This window comes from Pipistrellus hanaki (assembly GCF_964339955.1).
Source record: "Pipistrellus hanaki genome assembly, chromosome: 2".
Classification (NCBI taxonomy): Eukaryota; Metazoa; Chordata; class Mammalia; order Chiroptera; family Vespertilionidae; genus Pipistrellus; species Pipistrellus hanaki.
The window spans coordinates 169,686,217-169,714,054 of NC_140504.1; the positions used below are offsets into that span (position 1 = coordinate 169,686,217).

The 27,838-nt window shown below is 43.6% G+C and overlaps 1 protein-coding gene across 6 annotated transcripts; it reads right to left on the reverse strand.

The window, feature by feature from the left end:
* Positions 1 to 27,838, reverse strand: YIPF1 (Yip1 domain family member 1). Of its 6 annotated transcripts, none has more exons than XM_084874287.1 (11): positions 27,732 to 27,838; positions 27,382 to 27,452; positions 26,738 to 26,816; positions 22,892 to 23,052; positions 16,521 to 16,601; positions 16,198 to 16,285; positions 12,358 to 12,474; positions 8,917 to 9,083; positions 7,952 to 8,134; positions 2,183 to 2,279; positions 1 to 503 (listed from the first exon to the last, which is right to left on the reverse strand). In XM_084874287.1, the coding sequence occupies exons 3-10, from the start codon at positions 26,766 to 26,768 to the stop codon at positions 2,190 to 2,192; spliced, it is 918 nt and encodes a 305-aa protein (XP_084730413.1). In that variant the 5' UTR covers positions 26,769 to 26,816; positions 27,382 to 27,452; positions 27,732 to 27,838; the 3' UTR covers positions 1 to 503; positions 2,183 to 2,189. The 6 variants fall into 6 exon arrangements, 4 of the variants coding, with proteins under 4 accessions (XP_084730413.1, XP_084730415.1, XP_084730412.1 ...); XM_084874289.1 differs by having other exon boundaries at positions 2,176 to 2,279; positions 27,732 to 27,833; XR_014794152.1 differs by lacking the exon at positions 27,382 to 27,452 and having other exon boundaries at positions 12,354 to 12,474; positions 27,732 to 27,836.

Genomic DNA, 27,838 nt, shown 5'->3' on the forward strand with positions numbered 1-27,838 from the left:
TCACGTGAGGTATTTATTTTGCAACCATTAGGTTCAGTTGCCCAGGATCAGGTCACCAAAGACAAATTTCCAGGCGCCCAATGAATCCCAACCAAAGTTCACACTGTTTGGCCACTTTAGGATGGCAAGCATTTGGAGAGAAGAGGATCACTGAGGAAATCTGTGCATAATTCAGGGAAAAGACCTCAGAAGTTAGGATGGATCCGTGCCAGGAATTAAGGGCATAGCTCCTGGGAGGCACATCACTTGACCGTGAGAAGCAAAAGGCAGGCACCTGAGCATGCCTAACCCATCCCTTGTGCTTCATTCCAAACCAGCGCATAGTCACAATGATCACAGGCAAGGGAAAAGAAGAGCTGAAAGACACATGTGCTGAACAACATTTAATTTTGTTTGTTAAATAGGTAATGAGGCTTCAGATGTTAGGGGTTGGTGCCATTCCGTCAGTTTTCCTGCTGGCTTTGGTGTCCAGGAGACCACATTCCAAAAAAGTTAAAAGAGAACTGAAAAACAAACAAACAACAAAACAAACACGTAACTTTCAAGATAAAGACTCCCTCATACAAAAAGGAGCTAAACTACAGAAAAGCATCTACTTATTTTTAAAGATATAATTTCAACACCAAAGACATCTGCCACCACCAGGCCGCTTTTCTTATACAAACTATATCGCAGGAAAACCAAATGGTAGATAAAGGGAAGTGTTATAAATGAAGTATTCCAGTTAATAAACAAGGAAGGAAAGATAGAACTGAAATATCACCATTTTGAAGCCCCTAATAAATTAATGGATCTAGGCATTGCTTAATAATAGCCACTCATACAAAAAAGAAAAAGATAATTAGGCATTTTGAGTTTATGGATAGAAAAATTTAACTTCACTTGTCAAGTAGTCTTGCCTTCCCCCTTCTTCCCCCCCAAAATAAAAAAAAAAACACAAAAACCCTGAATTTGATCAAATCTTTAGATACAACCACCAATCTGCAGAAAAAAAGATAGGGCAGCCGAGACTGGTTTGGCTCAGTGGATAGAGTGTCGGCCTGCGGACTGAAAGGTCCCAGGTTCGATGCCGGTCAAGGGCATTTTCCTTGGTTGTGGGCACATCCCCAGTGGGGGTGTGCAGGAGGCAGCTGATCAATGTCTCTCTCTCTCATCGATGTTTCTAACTCTCTATCCCTCTACCTTACTCTCTGTAAAAAAATAAATAAATAAATAAAATAAATAAAAAACAAACAAACAAAAAAAAGGATAGGGCAACACAATAGATATCACTAAATAGTATAATCAGCAAAATCCAGATAGTGAGAAACTATCGAATAAACAATTCTTCAACAAATAAATGGCAAAGTGAAAAAGGAAGATGGAGTAGGATTCTATAATTTAAAGACATTTAAGAAATATATCAAACAACTTCATGAAATTCAAACACTGAATATATTTGATATTAAGGCATTATAATTTTTAAAAATGTGACCATACTATTACGATAATGTTTTAAAGAGGATCTTTTATAGACACAGAATTTAAATATTATGGATAAACTAATAGGATGTCTTACATTTGCTTCAAAATAATATGGGCAGAAAGAGGTGGGTGTATGGATTTTAAGAGATTGGCCAAGAGTTGACAACCATTGAAAGTAGAAAGAACAAAGGAAGGCCCCAGCTGGTAGCCAGCAAAGGAAGGCCTTCACTGGTGGCCGGTGGCTGGCAGCTGGGGAAGAAAGAACCCACTGGCCCTGATTGCCGGCCAGGCCTAGGGACCCTACCAGTACACAGATTTTGTGCACCGGGCCTCTAGAGAGTAATTTAAAAATGTCACACTCAGAGTCTGAGCCCATGTTGAGAAATCACAGGGAAACTAGGAAAAAGCCACCCAGGACTGTAACCAAATGGAACAAACCTGTACTGTGCTGCTGGGAAGGCAGTAGAGAATAGAGGGGACGCTGGGACCAAAAGGCAAGAGCTCTTCTAGAAAAATCTAAGATCTTGTGTTTCCCAAATCACATGGATTTCACAAATGGAGACTTCAGCAAGAGAGACATGCACGTACACACACGCCACATTAAACTGCAAGAAGAGAAACAGGCCTGACCCTCTCTGTTTTATGCTAACAGAACTGATGCACCTGCCCATTTTTTACTGTATCACACAGCAAGAAGACAAAAAATATAACCTCTTACTTCCTCTTCAGCTGGACTTGGCTGCTATAACTGTTTGGTTTGGAACAACTGCAGTTGTTAGAAGATGGTCCACCTCTGGTGAATCAAAAAAGTATGCCTGCAGGAAAAGAAGACCCATAGGGGAGTTACAAAACAGAGCAGTAAAGACTCCAGGCGAACAGTACTGCTGGGTTCTCATGGCCCCTGGGTCCCTGTAACATATTGTTCATCACACTGAACTACAACATCTCTGCTTCTTTCTTCTCACTTATTTGACTATGAGTGCCTTTTTAAAATTCTGTTACCATTTATTGAGCATTTACTACATAAAACTTAATCTTCACAACAGCCCTGTGAGGATATTGTCCTCATTTAACGGAAGAAGAAGCTGAGGTTCGGAGGGGTGCATATGGGAAGCCAGGACTCAAAGGAGGCTCTTTCGAACTCCAAAGCTCCAGTCTCTCCTCCAAAGACTGCATCCCTCTTGTCTCTGTGTCATCAGCACCTCACAAAGGGCTGACGCACCATGTCAACAACTACTACTCAGTGAACTAAACTACGGTAGATTGCTGCTAAACCAGGGGGCTCTCTGTAAAGACCTTCAAAAGAAAATGCTAGGCAGGCCATACCTCATCATTCTTCAGCTAGGAATGAAAGGATTGGTAAGTGCTTCCACTCACCACCTATAATTTATCTGTCAAAGATCAGAAGGAAGTGGAAGAGGGAAAACTTTAAGGAGGATCATCTCACCTGTGTCAAGGTCTCAGAATCCTAACTTTAGCCCAGGAAAATACCAGTCTCACTAGCCTTGAACACTGGATATTCAAAAGGAAGGTGAATCGGTAATAAACCAAGGAGTTAGGGCGTTAGGAAGGTAAAAAGATAAAAAAGGCACCAAGTTAAGAACCATTTCCCCTGCTCTGCCCTCTTGGCCAGAAGGGGGCACCAATATGACACGCTGGAGCTTTCCCAAACAGATTCCCAGTTAACTCTACAATAGTCCATTTCAAAAAGTTTCTAGCTGCAGACTCCCTCTAGTTTACCACATTCTCAGGGTAATTCTATTAGCTTTAAAGTCTTCCTCCCAGGACCCCTTCCAGCAACTGCTTTCTGAGGCAGAGAAGACAGTTCCTAACTTAAGGGGGAGCCAGGGGCCACGCGGCTAGGGTGGGGCCCTGCAGGTCCCTGGCAGGAGCGCTGGGCCAGCAGCGCCCAAGATGCAGGAGCAATGCTTTTCCTCCAACCCCTGGAGGAGCCTCTCAGATGGAATGACAGGACATCCAGGTGCTAAATGGGACTCTGCTAGTAACTTGCACTGTGACTTGGACAAGTCACTCCACCCCCCTGGCCTGTTTTGTTTTGTTTTGTTTTAAAAGCTGGAGATAGCCCAAGCTGGTTTGGCTCTGTGGCCTGAAGGGTCCTGGGTTTGATTCTGGTCAAGGGCACGTGAGGGAGGCAAGCAATAGATGTGTTTCCCTCTTTGTCTCTCCGCTCCCTTCCACACTCTCTAAAAATCAATGGAAAAATATCCTCGGGTGAGAATTACAAAAACAAAACAAACAAAAAACTGGAGATATTTATCTTGGGAACTTTTAAATTTAATAATTTGATTTAACTTTACAGACTAAGCTGAGAAATTCTCAAAAGAAAAAAAGGATTATATTTTCCCCTCTCATTTTAAAAGTAATACATATTATAACAAATTCAAATAATGCTAAAGTATGAAAGTACCCGGTTATAAAAACACCTTCTTAGCCCTTTGTCTTTTTTATTTTTTTGTCTAAAAATATATGTGGCATATAGGCCTCAATTTCCTATCTGTAAAACAAAAGGATTGGAAAAATGATCTCTAAGGGCAAGTTATAATTCTATGATTCATTAGTTCCACAAACACTGGTGCGCAGGCCCGCTGCTATTGGCAGTAACCACCTCAAACACAGGCTCCTACGTCTACAGTCATTCCAGCCAAGGACTCACCCTCTGCTGCTTCCTTAGGTGTCCCTGCCGGGTGTGTGCCAGCACCAACTTAGACGTGGTGGACAGGTGCAGCACCGAGGGGACCTCGGCAGGTATGGGGCTGTCACATGCTTCACTGCACTAAGGCAACAGCGCCCCCTGTGCTCCCCAGGGGAGTGAGAAGGCCAAGCTGCCTGACTCAGCCAGTGCCCTTGGCTCAACTAGTTCCTCTGACAATTCCTCTCCCTGCCTTTCCCATAATGTCTCTGTTTGTACAGCCTGTCCTGTTTTTCCTGTTGCACGTATCATTCAATCCTTACTACAGCTCCTTTTCCTAAGTGAGGAGGACGGGGTGCAGAGGGGGGAGATAACCAGAGCAGGGAGTGATGGACAGGACGAGAACCCATCTCCTCACTTCTGCTTCAGCCCTCTTGCACTGCACATGTCCTCCAGAAGAGAAAGGAGGCAGCAAGCTCCAGTTTGGAGACCCAAACCCAGGCGCTCTGGCTACACACCTGATCATGGATGGCTCCCTTCCCTAAGGAGAAGACTGGGCTCCCCTCCAACAAGGGATCCTTCACCCTGCTCCTCCAAGTCCCTTAGAACTCGGCAGAGCAACGCCTTTTCTCCTGCCTCTTCCCTCCAACTTCTCAACCAGGAATACAATGGTGAGAAGTTCAGGAGAGAAACAGGAAGTCAGTGAGAGGCACTGGTGAAAGGCAGTCTTTAGAGCTGTGTGACCTTGGACGGCTCTTACTGGGGCACTCAGGATAAGCAGCAGAGTGGAACCTGGCGGTTTCTGATGACACGGGGCTTTTTTAATAGCTGCTTTACATCTGAAGAAACTGTCACAGAGTCTGAGCCGATCACATCCATTGCTCTGAGTCTCACAAAAGCCGATGGAAATACGAACCTCCCTAACCAATGAGGAAACAAGGTTTTAAGAGTTAAGTCACTTGCCGGGATTCAGTGTGCTAAGCAACTCCCAGTGCAGTGCTCTCTCCACCTCATTATAGTGCTCTCTTTTAAACATTCCTAACTTGCCGAAACCGGTTTTGCTCAGTGGGTAGAGCGTCGGTCTGCGGACTGAAGGGTCCCGGGTTCGATTCCGGTCAAGGACATGTACATTGGTTGCGGGCACATCCCCGGTAGGGGGTGTGCAAGAGGCAGCTGGTCGATGTTTCTCTCTCATCGACGTTTCTAGCTCTCTATCTCTCTCCCTTCCTCTCTGTGAAAAATCAATAAAATATATTTTTTTTAAAAAAATTCCTGACTTCATTGTTATTCACCCCAAAGGGGAGTAAAAGGCATAGGAGGTAAAAGATTCTGGCCACAGGTACCAAATGAAATGGGTTAACAGTAATAGTAATAATAACAACCACAACCACACCTCCCTGCTCTATTATCCAGTCTGTCTTGCTCCTCTCTATTCTTTTTTTTTTTTTTTTTAAATATATACTTTACTGATTTTTTACAGAGAGGAAGGGAGAGGGATAGAGAGTTAGAAACATCAATGAGAGAGAAACATCGATCAGCTGTCCCCTGCACACCCCGCACTGGGAATGTGCCCGCAACCAAGGTGCATGCCCTGGATGGGAATCGAACCTGGGACCCTTGAGTCCTCAGGCAGAAGTTCTATCCACTGAGCCAAACTGGTTAGGGCAACTCCTCTCTGTTCTTTACAGAACCAAACAAGGCAATAATGCCTTTTCTCTTCAACAAGTGCTCCGCAGGGGGAAAGATTCCGGAGACAGAAGGTGCCAGGGAGAGGCGTGCCAGGGAGAGGCGTTACAGGGAGAGGCCGTCACCATGCAGAGAGCATCTTCCTCAGCAGACAGAGGGTCACGGCAGCATTTCAGGGGGTCAGCGGAGTCCAGTGAGGCTCTGCCATGAGCCAAGCCCACAGCCTCTGCCTCAGGGCTTAAAGCTTAGGCACATGGAGAGTACGTGTAAACCAGGTCTGTGTTCCAGAACCTGACACTTTTTATGAGACTTGTTCAATGACAGAGTTTTGGGATCTTATTAAACACTTAATGAGGCCATGGTCGTCTACACAAAAATATTAAAGATCAAACGGCACCAAAGAAATATTTCCTCCCACAACGGCAAAACCTGACCGAGGGTCTGGACGCGGGCTCTGTGGCCGACTCCCCGCGGGCATGTGCTTTCCTCCATCAGTGACCTTGTTAACATTCTTGGACTTGGAGGTTTTTCAAACCCTGCGCCAGGCCTCGTTAAGGCTACGGACAGCAATTTTTGAGCACCATGTCTACAAAAGATGCAAAGCCACGTCTCCTTAGGATCAAAGGAAAGGGATCTAACTTATGGGCATTTATGGGTAAGTTCTATGTCCTGTGCTTTGTATATATTATTTTATTTTGTGCTCAGCACATCCCTCCGAGGCAGGACCTATTACACCCACATTACGATTCAAAGTTCACAGAGCCAGTGAGTGACAGAGCTGGCCTTCAATCCGGGCCTGTCTGATTCAAAGAGCACACACTCTCCCTAAGAAGACACTTAACCATGTGAACTCAAAAACGGTTTGAAGTGTTTTTTCTTTAAAATAATTTTCTCCTTTCCTGTACTGGACTTCATTCTTAAGCTTCCACCTATGAAGCTTTAAATTTCAAAACTCTTCCTAGTTATGTGCAGACACTAGCAAAGGCATCCAAAGCAGAACTCCCAGTCTTATTTATAGACACTCACCCACCCCTACGTCCTCAGGTCAGACACCAAGTCTTGACTAAACCTCAGAAATCAGGTAAAGCTGGAGGTTACAATCAAATCCTCATGACTTTGCCCTGGCCGAGTGGCTCAATTGATTGGAGCATCGTCCCATGCACCAAAAGGTTGTGGGTTTGATTCCCAGTCAGGGCACATACTTAGGTTGTGTGTTGATCACCATGTAAGGGAGGCAACTGTTGATGTTTCTCTCATATTGCTGTCGTGCCTCTATCTCCCCCCACTCCTCTCTCTCTCAAATCAAGAAGACATATTCTTGGGTGAGGATAAAAAAATCCTCATGACTTTACTCTTCTCATCCAGGAGAGTCTATCTAACACAATGTTTATTTCATGGAGCCAGTTCTAAAGAACCACCATGTCAAACAGTTTGAGGCCTTTTTTTTTTTTTTTTTTTTTTTTAAAAAAAAATATATTTTATTGGTTTTTCACAGATAGGAGGGGAGAGAGATAGAGAGTTAGAAACATCGATGAGAGAGGAACATCGATCAGCTGCCTCTTACACACCCCCTACTGGGGATGTGCCCGCAACCAAGGTACACGCCCTTGACCGGAATCGAACCTGGGACCTTTCAGTCCGCAGGCCGACGCTCTACCACTGAGCCAAACCGGTTTTGGCAGTTTGAGGCCTTTTATTGATTGATTGATTGATTGATTTTTAGGTTGTTGTTTTTTTTAATTTAATTTTTTTATTAAATTATTATCTGTGTACATATTTGAGGCCTTTTAAGTATTTGCATTTAAAGCACTCCATAGCTCTAGCCGGTTGGCTCAGTGGATATAGCATCGGCCTGTGGACCAAAGGGTTCCGGGTTCGATTCGGATCAGGGGCACATACCTTGGTTGCAGGCTCCTCCCCAGCCCAGACCTTGGTCAGGGCTTGTGCAAGAGGCAACCAATCAATGTGTTTCTCTCACATCAATGTTTCTTTCTGTTTTTCCCTCTCTCTTCCACTCTCCCTAAAAATCCACGGAAAAATATCCTCGGATTAACAAAAATATAAAGGTAAATATATGTAATACTAAGAATCTCTATTAAATAAATAAATAAATAAATAAAACACTATAAAAACACAGGAATGAGACCATACCAAGCAGCCCACAGAAAGCAGCGTGTGAAGCAACACAATCGTCACAATTGTGGCCAATGCGACTCGCCGATTATCCTCACGAACGGCTGGCCAAAAGGTCATTGCCAAGACAGAGCCCGAGATGCCCAGTGCCATCATGACTAGAATCCAACGAACAGCTTTCTGGGGGATAATCCACAGTACCTGAAAGAAGAGGTGGGGAGGGAAGGGGAAGAGAGACACTTCAGAGAGGCACATCTATATATATAAAAACCCAGTATGCAAGCTGTCCCCTCAGGAGTTTGAATGGGAGACCGACCGGGAGTTTAATCACTCACTATGATGTGTGCTGACCACCAGGAGGCAGCGCAGAACATGGTGGGTAACCAGTGGTGGTGGCAGGGTGTTGAGGGAGCAAGGGAAGGAGGAGGTAGGGAGACAGGGAACCTGATCACTGGCCAGGGCTAGGAACCCTACCAGTGCACGAATTTCATGCACTGGGCCTCTAGTATGTTTATAAAGGCCCGTGAGCCAATCAGCACTGGCCCCCACTGCCTTTCTGGTTTCTCAGCACAGCCGAGAGAAACACCACCAGCATGCAGACTGAGGGAAAGCTTTCACAGAAGGACTTTAGGTCTGTGAAGGCACTTTTCTCCCCAGTGCCCATGCATGGTGAACTTCTAAATTCACAGGGTTAATTTGTGATGTGTGTTTTTTAAATTTTTTATTGTTGACAGTACCACAGATGTCCCCATCTTCCATGCCCCACTCCAGACCCATACTACACTATTATTTGTTTCCATGTGTTATGCATTTAAGTTCTTTGCTTAATCTCTTTCTACCCCTTCTCTACCCCCCTTCCCTCTGAGATCTGTCATTCTGTTCCATGCAATTCCCAGGCATATCGGTGTTAGGCTGGGAATAATGAAGCCAGTTGAATTTTCAACCAAGAATAGGACATCACTCAGAACAAGTGTGGCACTTACTGCTGTGGGGATATAAATGAAGAGTGAATATCCATAGACGCACACAATCTCCAAAAACGAATAGGAAACGATGTTCATCACTTTGCTGTTTCTCCACAGAAGGAAACCCCAGAGTGCGAAGGGAACCAGCCAGGCGTAGGCATAGATGACTGTGGCTGCTATGGACACTGAGGATAACAGGACAAAAGCCTTCAGTGCACAACCAGAGCACTTCCAGTGCCGTACTGAACCTACTTCCCAACATCTGAATCTATTTCACTGGGCCATGGGATCACCACAGACACTGAGCCTGGCCCAGCAACGGAGACATAATAATCGCTCTATAAATGTGCTGAATCGATCAATCTTTTAAAAAAACATGTTTTTATTGATTTCAAAGAGAGAGGGAGAGAGAAATAGAAACATCAATGATGAGAGAGAATCACTGATTGGCTGCCTCCCGCAAAGCCCCCTACTGAGGGATCGAGCTTGCAACCCAGCATGTGCCCTGTCTGGGAACTGAACCATGACCTACTGGTTCATAGGTCACCGAACCACTGAGCCATGCCGGCCGGGCAGAATTGATCAAACTTTAGCAATTGTCATCGTGATGATGATCAGTAGTCTCTCATATGTTTTTTTAAAATGTGTTTAATAACTAACAACTAATATTATTAAATTAGTCATTAAAAACTTGAATTCTTCAACTAAAATAAGGCCACACTACAAGGGTTTAAATGTACTGAGCCTTTCAGATAAAAGCCAACTATTCCCTTGGAAGAACACATCCTCTTTCCTAGTATAACAAGAGCTGACATTGATTTCTTTAGCAAATTTATTAAAATGCCCTGGGTACAGATTAACTTGCTCTGCATACTATTTAGGGTTCCTTCTGTCTCTAACAGGGAATTCTAGCTCATTGATGAATTGCTTGACATACTAGTATTCTCCAGTTTCACTTCCTTTTTAGATAATTCTGTCTCGGTGGAAAAGGAATTGAGCAGCTCCTCAGAACAGCGATGTGGAGTGTATTACTGTGCCTCCCTCCTCCGCTGGCAGCAGCTCGCCCTGGAGGACTCCTCTCCCCCTTGTGGAGTGGAGGATCATAAAACATGGCTAACCCCGCGGCACCAGCGCTTTCTACATAAAAATCAGCAGGCAATTCACTCAACGCTCCTGGCAAGAACAAAGGCACCTCCAGCAATTACAGTCGGACTAGTTAAGACTCGTGATTGTCCAAAACACTGCTAGCTACCGGAGAAGCTTTTTCACTTCGGAAACTCCCTGATTAGGCTAAATGTAATTTTGCTGACAGATGGCGTTTTTTTTTTTGGATAACTAACAGAAGAGGAAAAGAATTACTACTATAGCTACAGCTAGCCACTGGGTGTCAGGTATTACACTGAGTGCTTTATTGAGAGGCAACACTATAACAATCAAGGGCACAGGCTCTGGATGCAGAGTCCCTTGTTCCAATCCTAATTATGCCATTATAGCTATGTAACCCTAGGTGGAACGCTGGTTCAAGTCCCAGTGCTGCCACTTCCTGCCTCAGTTTTCTCATCTGTAAAGTGGGAAGAACAATAGCAGACTACCTTATAAAATTAAATGAGTACGAACAGGTATACTTAGAACACTGATTGATAAAAAATAAATAACCAATAATTACAATTTTATATTGTTAACCGATAAGTAAGCACAATATTTCATGTATTTTATATCTCCATTTTAGAGACAAGGAAACAAGATCAGAGAAGCTAAGTGGTCAAGATCAAATAATAAGTGGTGGAAGCAGGATCTGACTTTGGTTGTGTGACTTACACTCTTTACATAAAATGGAAAACTGTTTATTGATAGAGGCAATGACTATTTTACATCCCATGACTCCCTGAGACTAGGATGCCCAGATAAAGACCCTCCTGGGCTTTCAGACCTCAGGCAGGGTGATTCACTCCTTTTCTGTCAATATACCTACACCTACCTCAGATACAGAAATTAACACATACGATTTATAGCAATATGCATTTACCAGTCTTTCTTTGCTTAACCATCGAAGCTACTTGAAGGCAGGATCTATAGCTCATTGATAACATTTATTGAGTTAATCTCTAACTAAGTTCATTTGACAAATGGAATTGGGACTGAATCCAGATCCGACTCCACAATGAAGAAGGAAAGAAGTGAAAATGGGCATGGAAGGTAGAAGGAAAGAAAGAAGGAAGGCTACAGAGAGGCACACACATATAGGTAAATGCACACCTCTATATACACATATACACATGTGTGTGTGTATATACATGTCTTCATATGTACATATATCAACTCTATTAAAAAACTAGCCCTATAATATAGGTATTAATAGTTCCATTTCACTGATAAGGAATCTGAGGCCAACAGAGATGAAATAACCTTCCCAACAAGGTAGAAGTTAATGAGTGGTGGGGCTGGAACTTGAAGCCAGTGACTTGGTTCCAGAAACCATGCTTTCATCCAGGATGTACAGCCTCTCATCAGGAGAGCAGGCAGGCAGGCAGAGAAGGAGAAAACTGAGAATGTGGCAGAGGTCAGTCTTCGACAAAGCCAAACTTTCTCAGTTGAAGTGGCTCTCACCTGTTGTTTTTTGTTTTTGTTTTTAATTAGCCGAGGCTACACAAGAAAGGCAGTTTAGAAAGGGAATGTGATGCACAGCCCATCACTCATTTCTGCATTTTCCCTCCTGGGCCCCGACCCTTTGCAGGCTTCTCTTTAGCGAAGTTGCTGACAGCACAAGCATAAGTTTTAATGATCAGTCTTCCACCTTGCTCAGGGGCCCACAAAATCATTTGGTCTGGCCTAGCCAAGGCATTGAGGATGAGTTCATTAAATGTTGGACCAAATACAGCAGGCTAATTTTTAAGTTGACAATTTTGTATGGCCTCAAATAATGTTATAAATATCCAAATGGCCTTTGGCAGATAAAAGGTTCCCCATCCTCCTCTTGAGCTTCATAATTAGTGGCTACAGACCTAGCTAGTTGCATCATCGTGACTTAAATAACATCCCTATTGTTTCCAACATGAGGATAACACAGATAATGCTACAATGGAAACTTTCATGCACACTGCTTTTTGCTTATGTTGTACATTTTTCTTTAAATAAATTCCAGTTGCTATTGGTCATCCCCTTAGTTTTACAGAAGACTATATGAAATTTCAATATTGTGATAGTACACTGAATTGTATACTTGAAAGTTATTAATATGGCCAATTTTATGTTAAGTATATTTTATCACAATTTAAAAATTTACTTGTATTTATACAAATGGATGGTAATTGCCGAGACATTGGGTATGTTTGAGCCCTGAAATACAGCAAGCAGGGGATGCGGCACCTAGAGAGAGACAGGGGCCCAAGAGCTCAGTGGGTAAAGGCACTCAGGGTCACAAACTGACAGCATTCCAAATGAGTCAAACTACTCACCAACCTTTTCGGAATTCAGGTACATAATGGTATGACTTCTCTCCCAGATGGATTAAGAAGTTGGAAAGATTCCCACTAATTGCTATGGCAAAGACCAATGTGGCGCATATCCAAAAGGGGCCTGCAAAATTCAGAGACAAGAAAATGAAGCACCAGTTTTTAGATTCTTAAAGAGTGTTTTCTCATCTCCCTTGCCCTATTCATGTAAGCAAGGGATGATGACTTTTTAGATGCATTACTATAGGTGTTTAGTGGGGATTTTCTTTTTCAAAAGGTCGACTACAGAACTCAATAATTAGCTGCCTTTATGGCAGGGGAGATTGGAATGCAAAAGCCAAAACAAAAACACCACCCTAACTGGTTTGGCTCAGTGGATAGAGCGTCTGCCTGCATCCTGAAGGGTCCCAGGTTCAATTCCAGTCAAGGGCATGTATCTCTGTTGTGGGCACATCCCCAGTGGGGGGTGAGCAGGAGGCAGCTGATCGATGTTTCTAACTTTGTATCCTCTCCCTTACTCTCTGTAAAAAAATTAATAAAATATATATATTTTAAAAAGCCAAACACCTCCATAATTGTGAATAAAGACAGATTTGTTTTATTTATAGCCTCTTTTATTGGAGGATCACCAAATCTGTTAAATCTTTACCATCAGGATAGAGGAAGCAAGTGCTGACTGTGAGTGCCAGAAAACAAATAACTTCAACCAGACAGGTCCTTCTACAGTCTAAACGGAAAAGTAGGGCAAGCAGAATGCTTTAGGGAAGAGTTAATGCAATCTACCCGTTCACTATGGGTGTATTTTTGTGTGGTTAAGGCTTTATTTTTTCTTTCTTTTTTTTTAAAATATATTTTATTGATTTTTTACAGAGAGGAAGGGAGAGAGATAGAGAGCTAGAAACATTGATAAGAGAGAAACACTGACCAGCTGCCTCCTGCACACCCCCTACTGGGGATGTGCCCACAACCAATGTACATGCCCTTGACCGGAATCGAAGCTGGGACCCTTCAGTCCGCAGACCAATGCTCTACCACTGAGCCAAACCGGCTTCGCTATTTTTTCTTTCTTTTTAATGAAAAAAGTAATAAACACACAAAATTCAGTGTTCAAAAGGTACAAAAGGGGATACAGAGAAAAGCTAACTTTTCCCCTCTCTGTTCTCCAGTTATCCATTTCCGCCCCCAGACCTCACTATTGTGATCAGTTTCTGGTAAATCCTGCCAGAGATTTCTATACACAATAAGCAAAAGTGTGCGTGAGTGTGTGTGATTCTGTCATAGCTATTCATAAAAATAAGTTTTATTCTTTTTCAGTGACTGTAAAACACTCCACTGAATGATGGTGCACCATGCTTTGCAGACTCCTTTCATCATTTTCCTCGATTCATGTACACATGAAACATCTTTGTTTCTCCCCATTTAGAAAAAGTACTATTAGGATGTAATTTTAAACTAGAGATTTTAATATATTTTATGAATTTCAATTTCACTAATATTTTGCAATACCTTTTGAGATAATTGCACTATGACAAATCATAAAATTAAGAGACCTATTGTGTGGGGGAGATGCCTAAAGAAATGGATTAGCACTTTTCAAAGCTCCCTGAATCCTGAAGGCGGGGAAGGGAGCGCCAACACTCTACTGGGTGCTCCAAAGAGTCTCTGCGGCAGCCAAAGACTAAACCTTGTTCACAGCATTATTCTGAGCGCCTGCCACCTTAAAGATGCAACAAACAAAACTGGTTTTTAAAGAAAAACCCTACAATCAACAATAAAAAAATTCCCACCCTGGCGGTGTTGCTCCGTGCTTAGAGTATTGGCCCATGCACTGAAGGAAGGATCATGGGTTCGATCCTGGTCCAGGGCACATACCCGTGTTGTGGGTTCGCTCCACGTCCCCAGTTGGGGCTCAGGTGGGAGGCAACCAGTTACAGTCATGTAACTCTCTAACATCGATGTTTCTCTCTCTTCCTCTCTCTCTTCCTCCCTCCCTCCCCACTTCCTTCCACTCTCTCTGAAAAGCAATGGAAAAAAATTCTCATGTGAGGATTAAAAAAAACACACACACAAAATTCCCAAAAGCTTTGTAAAAAAAAAAAAAAAAAGAACAAAACTGGCCATGTGTTATTGATGGGCAGAGACCATCCAAGCACATGACCACAAGTGGACACAATATTATAGTACCCATAAGTAGAAAGCAGAGAATGTCATTCTGTCAGCCTCTGGGCCCTGGGCTAAGTGCTGGGGACACAATGGACAGCAGACACAAGGAAGCTTAGACTCCAGAGACATACCGCTTGTTCACCCCAGGCCTGCACACTGCTCCATACTACCTTCTCTCTTCCTCCTTCCTTCCAAAAGCCTACTCTTATTTGGGCTAAGGGTGGGAGGGAGCCTTGATTTCGTTTGTAGTATGTACTTTTATATTATGAAATATTCCTAACATACAGAAAAACACAAAGAACGATAAAACAAATCTCAGTTTTTCTCTTTTGATAAGACTGGGAAATAAACAGTATAAAGTAGACTTAGCTCCATGCTTGGCATCTGTAGGGTGCTCAGCAAACATTAGTTCTCTCTTCTTCCCCTTGGGGGTAGAGGCTAAGACTTTATCTTTAATCCTCAGTTTCTAGCACAAAATAAGGTGCTCACAAATTGAGTACCTACTCTGTGCCAAGCCCTCTGCACTGATAACATGGATTACTCAGGCACAGAGCCTGCCTCTCAAGAAGTTCTCAAGCTAGAAGAACGAATGAGAGAGAAAAAAAAAAACAAAAACCCACACTTGACAACCATTGGATGAAGGGCATGGGCCAAAGCAATGGTTTTCACACCATGCTCACTGGAGCTCTAGAATTCCATGGATCTCTGGATGGAACTTCTGGTTCCATCATAGAGAGTGGGAACTGACCAGAAGGAGGCCTCTCCTCAACCTCCAGAGCAGTTACTCTTTTACTGGTTTTAAATATCAGGCGTCTGCCCAGCCCATGTATGGCTAAGTGACTGAGAGTCCACCTATGAACCAAGAGGTCACTGGTTCAATTCCAAGTCAGGGCACATGCCGGGGTTGCAAGCTCGATTCCAGTAGGGGGCAAGCAAGAGACAGCTGGCTACTATTTCTCATCAATGTTTCTATCTCTCTATCCTTCTCCCTTCCTCTCTCCCTAAAATCAATAAAGACATATTTGAAAAAATATTGGATACCTGTGCCATTTGATGAAAAGGTTCTGTATCTTAAAACTTCCAGTCTCATAGATAAGTAAATAACACTGAACTAGGTTATAGTTCTACTTTTTTATTTTATTTTATTTTATTTATTTTTTTATTTCAGAGAGGAAGGTAGGGCAGAAACCCACTGCTGTTGGAGCCCCTTCTCTCAGAGTACTGCATGGACCTCTGACCTTTCTCAGATAGCAGGGGCACGGAGGGTGACAGTCATCTCGTGGCCCATCCCTCTTACAGACCCCCAATGCTGCTGCCTGCGCCCCAAGGGGAGCCAGTCTCTGTCTGAAGACAGAGCTGGGACTCAATAAAAAAATGTGGGAGTACTTTGCTACCCCAAACCAATTCCTCCAAAATTAAAATCAACAATCTCCCCTGAGACAAAGTAACTTAATTTGTCTCAAGTTTGTAATGTCATCTGAAGGGCACACTATTACTTATAATCATGGCATTCATGTAACAGATAATTGCCCTTTTTTCCAAAATTCTCTCCAAGGTTTGCTACTGAAGCTCAGAATGCTGCGTGCCCCACCAACAATGCACTTCTCCAACTTTCCAGGTAACCCGCACACTTACCTGAGTTCAACGGGCACCTGGTAAAGAATCAAAACGGCACTACACATACCGTAGAGATCTGGGTTGCTGCGAATATATAACCTCACAAAGTTTTTTCCTGGTATTGGCAAGAGAGACCCCTTTATTCTGTCAAAGACCTGGAAAACAACATAGCAGTAAGTCTACAGAAGATTTTTTAAGATTAATACATCAACCACTGTAAAACTGAACCTCATTAGACCTTTTATGATAATAGTATTTTAAAATACTAATAACCCTTTTACTTTTGTAAGATCCTATCCAGTATACAAAAGCGTTCATATTTCATTGCTTAACTATAGAAGAAACCAGTCTCCATTACACATAAAAGGAAAGGTAAATTGCTTTACACACCTGGTAAGTGTCTACATCGAAAAATGTCTGATAGTATTCAAATGTCCAGAAAGGGGAGCTTTTCTTCTGTCCAGCAAGTAACTGTTAGAGGTAAAATGAAACAAGTGATTTCTTTATTCCGGATACACAGGGAGGGTGGGGGGACTGATCATATATAAAATCAGGATGCAGAATAGACCAAGCTCTTCTGCATCTGTCAACTTTGCAACAGCCACACCCGACGCTCAGCCTGATAAAAAACAAGCATAGGCTCTGAAGTCACACCAAAAGGCTGGTCCCTCCACTAAGGGCAGCATCATCAAATCACTAGACTCCTGTGTCTCAGATCTGTTATCTACAAAGTAGTGCTAATGAGATCTACCTCAGAGATAGATTATATAATATATAGGTCGTATGGATTATATGAATCCTCAGAGGATTATAGAGAGGAGTAGATTAATTATAGATACTATATGTATTATGTACAATAACATATATATGCATATGCACATATATACACACAGAAGGCAGTCAGTGTAAATATTTTTCTTCCCTCACCCCTTCAAGATCCTTGTTACCTGCCTCACCCGAATTCTCAAAAATCTGACCTACTGATTCACTCTAAAGTACTAGAAACGTAAAACAGACTCCTCTACAAAAGAAACAAAACCCCAGGTCAGAAGAGGCCCGCAGGGAGGGCCACACCCAACTGCACAGCTATGTGACGGCAGAAGCAGGCTGCAGCCAGGAATCGGGACTGCGTCTTCAGTTACCTGAAGAGGGTTCATACAGCAAGGAGGAAAACAGACTCGGAGGAACTTTGCAGGACAAGGGTAGGTACTCTCGGCAAATATTTTTGTTCATTATAAAGGAAAAAGACTTCACAATTCAAGTTGTCCAACAGCGGCAGTGGCTGCTTTCCATGGTGACAAACAGCCTGTGTCTGGAGGTATTCCTGGTTGTCTTTCTGACATACCTCAAGCAGCATTAGTATCTTGGAAGGGAATCTGAACTAGAGGAAACTGGAGGTCCTTTCCAACCCTAATATTACAAGATACAGAGCACCAAAGACCCACGATCCATACTGTAGGCCAATTAATTGTCAGAATGTTGGTAACCTTTTCCCAACACACAGACAACATTAAAATGATGGGCAGAATGTTTTTAAGATTTCCCCCCTACACTTTTCATAAACTTTTGAAGCCTGCTGCTGCTCAATGTGATGATTAGTTATAAACACACACACACACACACACACACACACACACTGAGTGGCCAGATTATTATGATCTCTGAATGCCTAATAATCTGTCCACTCATTGTCTATCCTATATAATAAAAGGCTAATATGCAAATTGTCCCCTCTACCAGGAGTTCGACCAGCAGGCAAGCCAGCCAACTGCCCATGTCCCTTCCTCCTGGTCAGGCTGGCTGGACCCCACCCATGCATGAACTCATGCACCAGGCCTCTAATATTTACACGCAGAGTGGCCAGATTATTATGTGTTCAGAGATCATAATAATCTGGCCACTCAGTGTGTGTATGTGCGTGTGCGTGTGCATGCATGTGCGTGCGTGTGTGTGTGTGTTCGTGTGTGTGTGTGTGTGTGTGTGTGTGTGTGTGTGTGTATCAATTTGTCTGGGCCACGGTGCTCAGATATTTGGTCAAACATTCTGGATGTTTCTAAGAGGGTGTTTTTGGATGAGATTTACATTTAAGTCAGCGAACTTTTTTTTTTTTTTTTAAGTATATTTTATTGATTTTTTACAGAGAGGAAGGGAGAGAGATAGAGAGCTAGAAACGCTGATGAGAGAGAAACATCGACCAGCTGCCTCTTGCACATCCCCTACCGGGGATGTGCCTGCAACCAATGTACATGCCCCTGACCGGAATCGAACCTGGGACCTTTCAGTCCGCAGACCAACGCTCTACCACAGAGTCAAACCGGTTTCGGCAAAGTCAGCGAACTTTTTGAGTAAAGCAGATTGCCCTCCAAAATGTGGGTGGACCTCAGCCAACCAGGTGAAGGCCTGAACAGAACGAAAGGCCGACCTGCTGAGCAAAAGGGACTCCTCCAGTAGGCTGCCTTCAGACTTCAGCGGCATCACTGGCTCTTCCAGGTTCTATAGCGGATGCCTTTGGACTTGAGCCCCAACTTTTTCCTGAGTCTCCAGCTTATTAGCCTCCTCGATCAGATTTTGGACTTGCCAAGCATTTACAATCATGTGGACCAATTCTCTAAAATAAATATCAGTTTCTATGTATGCACATCCTATTGGTTCTATTTCTCTGGAGAACCATGACTATTACATTTAACTATACCAGTAGTTGGCAAACTGCGGCTCATGAACCACATGTGGCTTGCCGCTCTGTTGACTGAGTTTGCTGGCCACTGGGATAGGGGCTTAATCACAAGGAACAACAATAGCCTGTAATATTGGAATCGAGAGTCTAGGTCAGTAGTCGGCAAACTCATTAGTCAACAGAGTGGCAACCCGTGGCTCGTGAGCCGCAGTTTGCCGACCACTGAACTATACTAATAATTAACCACTCCTGTCTCCTGAGGGTGCCAACCACTTTAATAAGCACTTAAAATACACTAACCCCAGTATGTAGGGGAAAAGCACAGGCTCGGGACTCAGACTGCACTAGTTTAAAGTTCCTTCTCCTACCTGCCTGTTATGGGGCAAGTTACTTAAACTCTACGTCTCAGATTTCTCATTTGTAAAATGAGGATAAGGATAGTTCCTGGCATTCAAGATTGTTTTGAGGATTAAATAAGATGATCCACGTTAAGAACTTTAAATGGTGTCTGGCAGCTACTAAACACTGAATAAATATTAACTATTGTGATGATAATGATGACATATTGTCTTCTTACATTTCAGAGGAGGAAACCTAAACTTCAGGAAGTTCAAGTACCTTACCCAAGACCACATAGCTATTACTACTGTACCAAACCAGGATTCACAGTTAGGGTGCTAAATCTAAGCTTTTTTCACAACACCTCGTATTTAATGGCATTTGATTTAGCATACACGTTGGTAGTTATTTTGATATTTCATGGAGTTTCAGAAAGAGCACCTGACACCCAAGAGCTCCACTATTTTAATAAGCCTGGATGGAACCCACTGCTATAAATTGGGTGCTCCCCTAATGTATTACAGTCATGATTCCATTTACAAACTATTACTAGAAATATGACTTTCCTGGAACACAACAGTGCACATGGAAATAAGTTTTTGTGATTAAAAAAAAAAAAAAAAAAAAAAAAAAAAAGCCACCTGACAGTCACCATCCAACCAGGTGCAAAAACCTAGATGTCTCCCTCGAAAACTCCCTCTCATGCTCTCACCCCTTTGTCACCAAGTCCTACTGAGCCATCTCCTAAACATGTGTGTCCAACTCTAGTTCAGGCTTCATCACTTCTAGCCTAGACCAGTGGTCGGCAAACTCATTAGTCAACAGGGCCAAATACCAACAGTACAACAATTGAAATTTCTTTTGAGAGTCAAATTTTTTAAACTTAAACTTCTTCTAACGCCACTTCTTCAAACTAGACTCGCCCAGGCCATGGTATTTTGTGGAAGAGCCACACTCAAGGGGCCAAAGAGCAGCAGTTTGCCGACCACAAGCCTAGACCACTTCGACAGTCTCCTACCTGGTCTTCTAGCCTCCAGTCCACCTCCCTCCAATTTATATTCCACACGGCTGCGATACCTTAAATATCTTTAAACCTATCTGGCCATATTGTTTGCAGTCTTTTAGTAGTTCCAGATAGTTTTCAGAATATTCATATTCACTGGGTTGAGTCCTTGCCTATCAGTGTCGCCTCATCTCCTGTCTTCAGCTATATTTTGTTCCCCATGCATGTGAAAATGGGAGAATGGGAGATGTATTATCTGAATTGCCTACATCACCCGTCCCTGGCTTCTTCCACTGGCTACCGCCTGCTTTATCATCAAGATTCAGTTAAGTGTCACCATCTCCAGGAACCCTTCTGTCACCCCTTTCTCTCTGCTCCCACAACCCTGGTGCTCCCCCACCCAGTGTGCTTCCCACAGATGACAATGATCTGTTTGCCTATTTGTTTATCCCCCCCAAAGCAGGGACCACGTGTGATGCCACTTTGTGTTGCCACTGCCTGGCACATAGGAGAGAGTAAATAAATGCATGAACACGTTTTTTTTCAAAAATAAAAAACAGGGGAGAGAACCAAGATGGCGGCCTAGGTAAACACCTAAGCTGCTGCCTCGCACAACAATTTCAAAAACAACTACTAAAATCAGAATGGACTTCATCCAAAAACACAGGAAAGCTGGCAGAATGGGAAATCTACAACTAGAAAGGAGAGAGACTCACGGATTGGATTGGGAGCCACAAAGTACTGAGGTAGGGAGACGCTCACGAGCAGAGAAGAAGTGTGGCTGTATGCCTGGCTGGCAGGAGGGGAAAGGAAGTCCCAATTGCATTGAACCCTTTCTGACTCTATTGAACCCCAACCCCGGCCAAAACCTCGTGAACCCAGGCTCATACGGGTAGAGTCTGGACTGTAGAGAAAGGCACCTGGAGACTTGGAGATTGGGAGACCTGGGGACCCGGGAGCCACAGCAGGCAGGGTCTACAGTTGTGTGCGAGTGAGTTCGCACAGAGGTCTGACCGCGGAGGTTGCTTCTGCCTCTCCATAGCAGAGTCAGAAGCTTCAGACTACAGAGACCCATCCCAATTCTGGGCGAGCCCCTGGGGCACCCACGCTCTTGCACGGGGAATCTGGGACGGTCAGGCAGAAACTCAGGAGAGCCGTGGAAGGCAGAGGTCAGGTGGAAACTCAGGCGAGTGCACAAGGGCAGGGCTGACGGGAAGCCAAGACTGTCAGCTCAGCCCTGAGACTCCACCCCATCCAAGATGAGCACAGAGGCTTCTGCAATTTTGCAAGTCTCATTCTATAAGACTGTCTCCAATACAGAAGGTATCCCAGAGTAGACACAGCTGATACCCACATCCAATTGGCCTGAAGGTCAATTCCTCCCATGGATACCAACAACAATAAAGATTTAGCTATAACAAGGCTGTACACGCAGTCCACAAAGGGGAGCACCAAGAGTGTCTACCTCAGGTAACTGAGGAGGCTGACCCACTGGGCCATAGAGGACACCAAACACACAAAGCCATCCTACCAACTCTGGGAAGCAGCGAAAATGCCAAGATAAGGAAACAGATCTCAAACAAAAGAGATGGAGAACAAAAGACTGGATATAGAGTTCAAAACCACAGTTATAAGGTTTTTCAAGAATTTCCTACAAAAAGCCGATAAATTTATTAGGACCCAACTAGAAATTAAACATAAACTGACTGAAATAAAAAATATTATACAGAGATCCAACAGCAGACTGGAGGATCACATGAATCAAGTCAAAGATTTGGAATACAAAGAGCCAAAGGACACTCCTCTGGAGAAGCAAGAAGAAAAGAGAATCCAGAAAGTTGAAGATAGTGTAAGGAGCCTCTGGGACAACTTCAAGAGTACCAACATCAGAAATATGGGGGTGCCAGAAGAAGAGAGGGTGCAAAATACTGAAAACATATTTGAAGAAATAATATCAAAAAACTTCCCCCACCTGGTGAAAGAAATAGACTTACAAATACAGGAAGCGTACAGAACCCCAAACAAGAGGAATCCAAAGAGGAACACACCAAGACACATCATAATTAAAATGCCAAGGGCAAAAGGCAAAAAGAGGATCTTACAAGCAGCAAGAGAAAAGCAGTTGGTTACCTATAAGGGAGCACCCATACGACTATAAGCTGATTTCTCAACAGAAACTATGCAGGCCAGAAGGAAATGGCAAGAAATATACAAAGTGATGAATAAAGAGAACCTACAACCAAGATTACTGTATCCAGCAAAGTTATCATTCAGAATTGAAGGGCAGATAAAGAGCTTCACAGATAAGAAAAAGTTAAAGGAGTCCATCACCACCAAACCAGTATTATATGAAATGCTGAAAGGTATTCTTTAAGAAGAGGAAGATCAAGTGAATTAAAAATCTGAAGAACAGAATAAACTGGTGAATATAATAGAATCAGGGGCAAAGAAAGGGAGTGGATTGATAATTATCAGGGGGAAAGGGGTGTGGAGGGTGCAAAAAGAGACTGGATTAAAATTGTATAACCAATGGATGAGGACAATGGCGGGGCGGGGGGGGGAGGTAGGGTGGGGGTGGGGTGGGGGTGGGGAGGAGGTTAGAGCAGAGGGTGGGGCGGGAACAGGGTAGAAGGGAGCTATGAGGGGGAAAGGAGAAACAATTGTAATAATCTGAGCAATAAAGATTTATTTTTAAAAAATAAAAATAAAAATAAATAAAAAACAATTTCAAAGACAAGTACGAACCTCAGTTTTGTCAGAGTCATCGTTTCCTAGTAATTCGTCATCCTCTTCTCTCCCAGAGCCTCTTGGGGGTCCTGGCCTCTTGGGAGATTCACCAGGACCCTCAATGTTTATGGTGGTGGCATCTGGGTTTGCTGCTAGAGAAGTGGCTACATCACCAAATTCTGAAATCAAGTAGAACACAAATGTATCAAAGGCCTTAGCCACACTAGAAATGCTCTACTTATAATTTAAAGACAAGCTGTCATAACCTCAACCTTGCTATAGACCCTAATACAAATGGCAAAAAGGCTCTGAAAAAAAGATGTCATCTAGAAATCAAGCTGACAGAGAATAATATTTATGAAGACAACAGAAGTTGAAATCAGACCTAGATTTTAGTTGTAGCTCAGCTACTTACATGAACCTGAGTAAGTAACTTAATTTCTGTAAGCCTCATGTTTTCATCTATATAATGGGGAGAATATTGTTTACTCTAAAGAATTTTGAGAAAGTTAGGAATATTACCTAAGTAAAGCCCTTGGCAGAGTGCCTGGCCCACAGCAAGTACCCAATCTAAACCTTTCTTTGATTCTAATACAAAATTTAATTACGTAAGTTGTTTTTTCCAATAGGCCTATGTCATATGGGAACAAAATTTAGAGTAGAAACCGCAGAATAAAATCACTTTTAGTCCCACCACATAAAGGTAACCACTATTAACTTCTGGTATATTTCCTTTTCTCTATATAATAAGATTCATGCCAGAAGATCATTCATTCATTTAACAAATATTTACTTAATGCCTACAGTGTACCAAGTACTAATTTAGGATGTGATAATACTATGTAAACAATTTTGTATCCTGTTCTGTCTACTGGGGGTTATATAAAAATGTTTTTTCCATTTTTATATCAGTCTACACAATGATCACTTAGGTGGCTACATAATATTCTATCAGCCAGGGTCAGGGAGAGTAGGAAAGAGATACCCTAAGTCAGTGGTCGGCAAACTGCAGCTCTGTTGACTAATGAGTTTGCCGACCACTGGAATAGGGGCTTAATCACCAGGAACAACAACAGGCTGTAATTATTGGAATCAAGAGTCTAGGTCAGTGGTCGGCAAACTCATTAGTCAACAGAATGGCAAACCACAGCTTGAGAGCCGCAAGTGGCTCTCGAGCCGCAGTTTGCCGACCACTGAGCTATGCAAATAGTTTTATGGAGAGAACTAAAGTGACTGAGATTAATTGGATGGCTGGTATGTTACAATTATTTAAGCTTCAGTCTCCAGTGTTTGACTGTTGAAGCAGCATGAGGCTCTGGAGCATGAGGTCCTTTGTTTAAGTGAAGACCCCATAAACCTGGGTAAATTACTCCATACCTCTGAGTCTCTGTTTCTTCAACTATAGAATGTAGATAATACCTTCCTTACAGAGAGATTAGGAGGATGATATGAGATAATAAGTATTGTTATAGCTATCTTTTACTGACTGGACATAGCCTTGACACTTAAAAGACACGTCACGACCTTGCCTGAGGGAATCAGACCAATAAAGATATACTTAAATTTAAATATTTCATATTTAAGTACAGTAGTTTACCAGGGGAAAGGGGCTGTCAGAAGGAAGAACAGAGAGTGTCCGGTGAGAGGCACAAAGGCCAAAGAGGTTCAAAGGAAGAGGATGACTCAGCTAGCTGATGGGATCCGGAAAGGCTCCTAGGAGAAGCTGCCGCCATATGAGAGGGATGGTCAGAGTGGTGGGGATGGCATCTCATGCAGAGCAAACGGGAAGGGCAAGACCCAGAAGATGGAAAACATGTCCCACGGCGGAGGAATAGCACATGGCATAGTTTGATTGAAATGTAGAATGTAGGATAACCGTTCACACCTTCTGCTCTCTTGGTTATTCTTGCCCATCTCTGCCCTTGAGGGAAAGACTGGAACGTTCTCATTTCTGCCACCAACGTTCTCTGCTTCTGAACTGTCCCATGCTGTTCTGCCTCTGTTCCGTTCCTGACACAATGTCTTCCACCTGCAGAGTGCTGAACTCCACTTGTTCATCTTCTAACACTACCACTCTTCCTCAGGGAAGCCCTCCATGACCCCCAGAGCGAGTCCTTAACATGGTTTATAAAGTCCAGTGAGACTGGGCTCCTCTCCACCCTCACACCTCACCCTGTGACAGCCTCCCCCACCATCTGTGCTCTGGGTCCGTGGCCTTCTTTCAATTACTTGGGGGGGAAATCAAGCAAACTTCCTCCCTTCGCAGGTACTTTGTATGTGCCACTTTGTGTGCTTGAATGTTCTCACACTGCACTGAGATAGGATGGCCAAAGAAGGCCTCTCTAATGAAGTGCGATCTGAACAGAGTGAGGGAACAAGCCATGTGGCTATGTGGAGTAACAATATCCCAAACAGAAGCATGACACAAAAGCCCTAAAGTCTAAGTGTACATGGTGTTTAAAATATATTTTATTGATTTTTTACAGAGAGGAAAAGAGAGAGAGAGAGTTAGAAACATCGATGAGAGAGAATCATCGATCACCTGCCTCTTGCACACCCCCCACTGGGGATGTGCCCGCAACCAACATACATGCCCTTGACTAGAATCGAATCTGGGACCCTACAGTCCGCAGGCCGACGCTCTATCCACTGAGCCAAACTGGTTTCGGCTGTACATGGTGTTTAGAAGAAAGAGTGATGGGGCCTGTGTGGGTACAGCAGAGAAAGGGCAAGAGTAGTAGGAGATGAAATCTGAGTGGAGGGCTAGATCATGTAGAGACTCCTAGGCACAGAATGGGCTCTGGATTCCACTCCTAGTGAGAGGAGAGCCACTGGAAGGTTTATAGGAATGATATGGCTTTCTGGCTGGAAAATACCTACTGGAGAGGAGCAAGGAAGGAAAATGGAAAACCAGAAGGTAATCCAGACAAGAGGTGATCATGACCTTGAGCATGGTGGGAGAGGAGCAGAGGTGGTGAGAAGTGATCAGATCCTGGAAGTACTTTAAAAATAGAGTTGATGGTTTTTGCTGATGAAATGGATTTCTCATCATATCTCTTCCTCAGATAGTAGTGAGATAGCATAGGTTGTGAAGGTCAGCTACTTGGGTGCAAACCCTGCTTTAGCCCTTATTAACTGTATTAGAGGCCCGGTGCATGAAATTCGTGTACCCAAGGGGGGGTCCCTCAACCCAGCCTGTGCCCTCTTCCAGTCTGGAGCCCTTGGGGGATGTCCCCCTGACGATTTAGGCCTGCTTCCTGTGGGGAGCAGGCCTAAGCCATCAGACGGATGTCCTTAGCACTGCTGCAGAGACAGGAGAGGCTCCCATCACCACTGCTGTGCTCGCCAGCATTGAGCCGGCTTCTGGCTGAGCTGCATTCCCCCATGGGAATGCACTGACTACCAGGGGGTAGTTCCTGCATTGAGCATCTGCCCCCTGGTGGTCAATGCACATCGTAGCAACTGGTTGTTCTGCCATTTGGTTGATTTGCATGTTAGCCTTTTATTATATAGGATGACCATCAGGCAAATTACTTAATTTTCCTATACCTCAATTTCCTCATTGGTAAATAGGGAGAATAAAATAACTGTTTCAACCCTGTTTGTAGAAGCAAAGCAGGAATTCTATTCAGATTTTCTGTAATCACTGTACTAAATTTATGAGTTTACCATCTGAAGCGTTATTTAACGAAAAAGAACAGCTAGTGTGGACAAACAGAAAAACCTGGATGGGGCCAACATTCTTTTACCCATATGTTTGAAATGATCTTTTTTAATGTATGTGCCAGCTTTGCAATGAAAATCTGTTGCTGTGCCTGCAGAAATACCGGCATAAAGATGAAAGTGGGCACACAACTGATGTACCTTCAAACTGCAAGTCATCTACAGCTGCCATTCAGCCAGTGGTCTTCTCCCAATTATTAGAAAGCAAATTTGCAGATGTCTAAAAGGGAAAAATGAATAAACTTAAGCGGATATAAAAATAAAATATCTGCAAAGAAATCTTATTTCAGCATTCAAAATGATATTTGCTTTTCTTTTTAGTGGGGTTCCATAGTTTTTATATAAAGATAAAGCATTAGCCCTGGCTGGTTTGGCTCAATGGATAAAGCGTGGGCCTGCGGACTGAGAGGTCGGGGCTTGATTCCAGCCAGGACACATGACTGGGTTGGGGGCTCAATCCCCAGTGTGGGGCGTGCGGGAGGCAGCCAATCAATGCTTCTCTCTCATCATTGATGTTTCTATCTCTTTCTCCCTCTCCCTTCCTCTTTAAAATAAATAAAAAATATGTTTTTTAAAAAAGATAAAGCATCCGATATTATATAGAAACTAAGTGGGGGAGAGTCCAAAGGAATTTCATCCAATTTCACTCACTATGTGTTTAGGGACCAGGAGCAGCCTGGAGATGGAAGGATAAAGTTGAGAAAGGTGCCTCTGAGGACAGCGAAAAGCAAGAGCAGTTAAGCCTAGCTCGTGGTTACAGTCATAGGCTCTGCGGTCAGACACACCTGGGTTTCATTCCCGATTCTGCTGCTCCTCGCAGTGTAACTGTGAGCTCCTGGGGCCTCAGTTTCCTCATCTGTAAAATGGGTTCATAATGGTTCCTACACACACGGTGTTGGGGACAGGGGCATTAAATAAGGCGGTAATGCGCTTATGCACAGCCAAGTAGCAGGCACTGGAGGGAAGATGACCCTGCAGCCTGTAATACCCTGAGCAAAGGAAGGTCTGGGAGAGAGCTGCCCAAGAAGCAGAAGCGATGTTTCAGGAGGAGGAGCTGGGCCTCAGTGGCCGGGGCGGGTAGGGGGTCCCGGGCCCACTTGGTCCCAGGCAGGCCCCGCACACCTGGCCGCCTCACCTCGGGGGCCTCGGCGTCCAGCCGTCCTGTCGCCCAGCCGTCCAGGAAGGCTGGGGCCTAGGATGTTCTCTGCACCGGTTCCGGGTCCCTCCGAGATGCCGGAAGCC

What these genes read in the sequence shown, in the direction of transcription:
- YIPF1 (XM_084874287.1), bottom strand. Translation starts at nt 26,768, where the DNA reads ATGGCAGCTGTAGATGACTTGCAGTTTGAAG. An exon ending in TCGATGTAGACACTTACCAG is followed by an intron (nt 16,286 to 16,520) that starts GTGTGTAAAGCA and finishes GTTGTTTTCCAG; the next exon opens with GTCTTTGACAGAATAAAGGG. An exon ending in TCATTTATATCCCCACAGCA is followed by an intron (nt 8,135 to 8,916) that starts GTAAGTGCCACA and finishes CTCTTCTTTCAG; the next exon opens with GTACTGTGGATTATCCCCCA.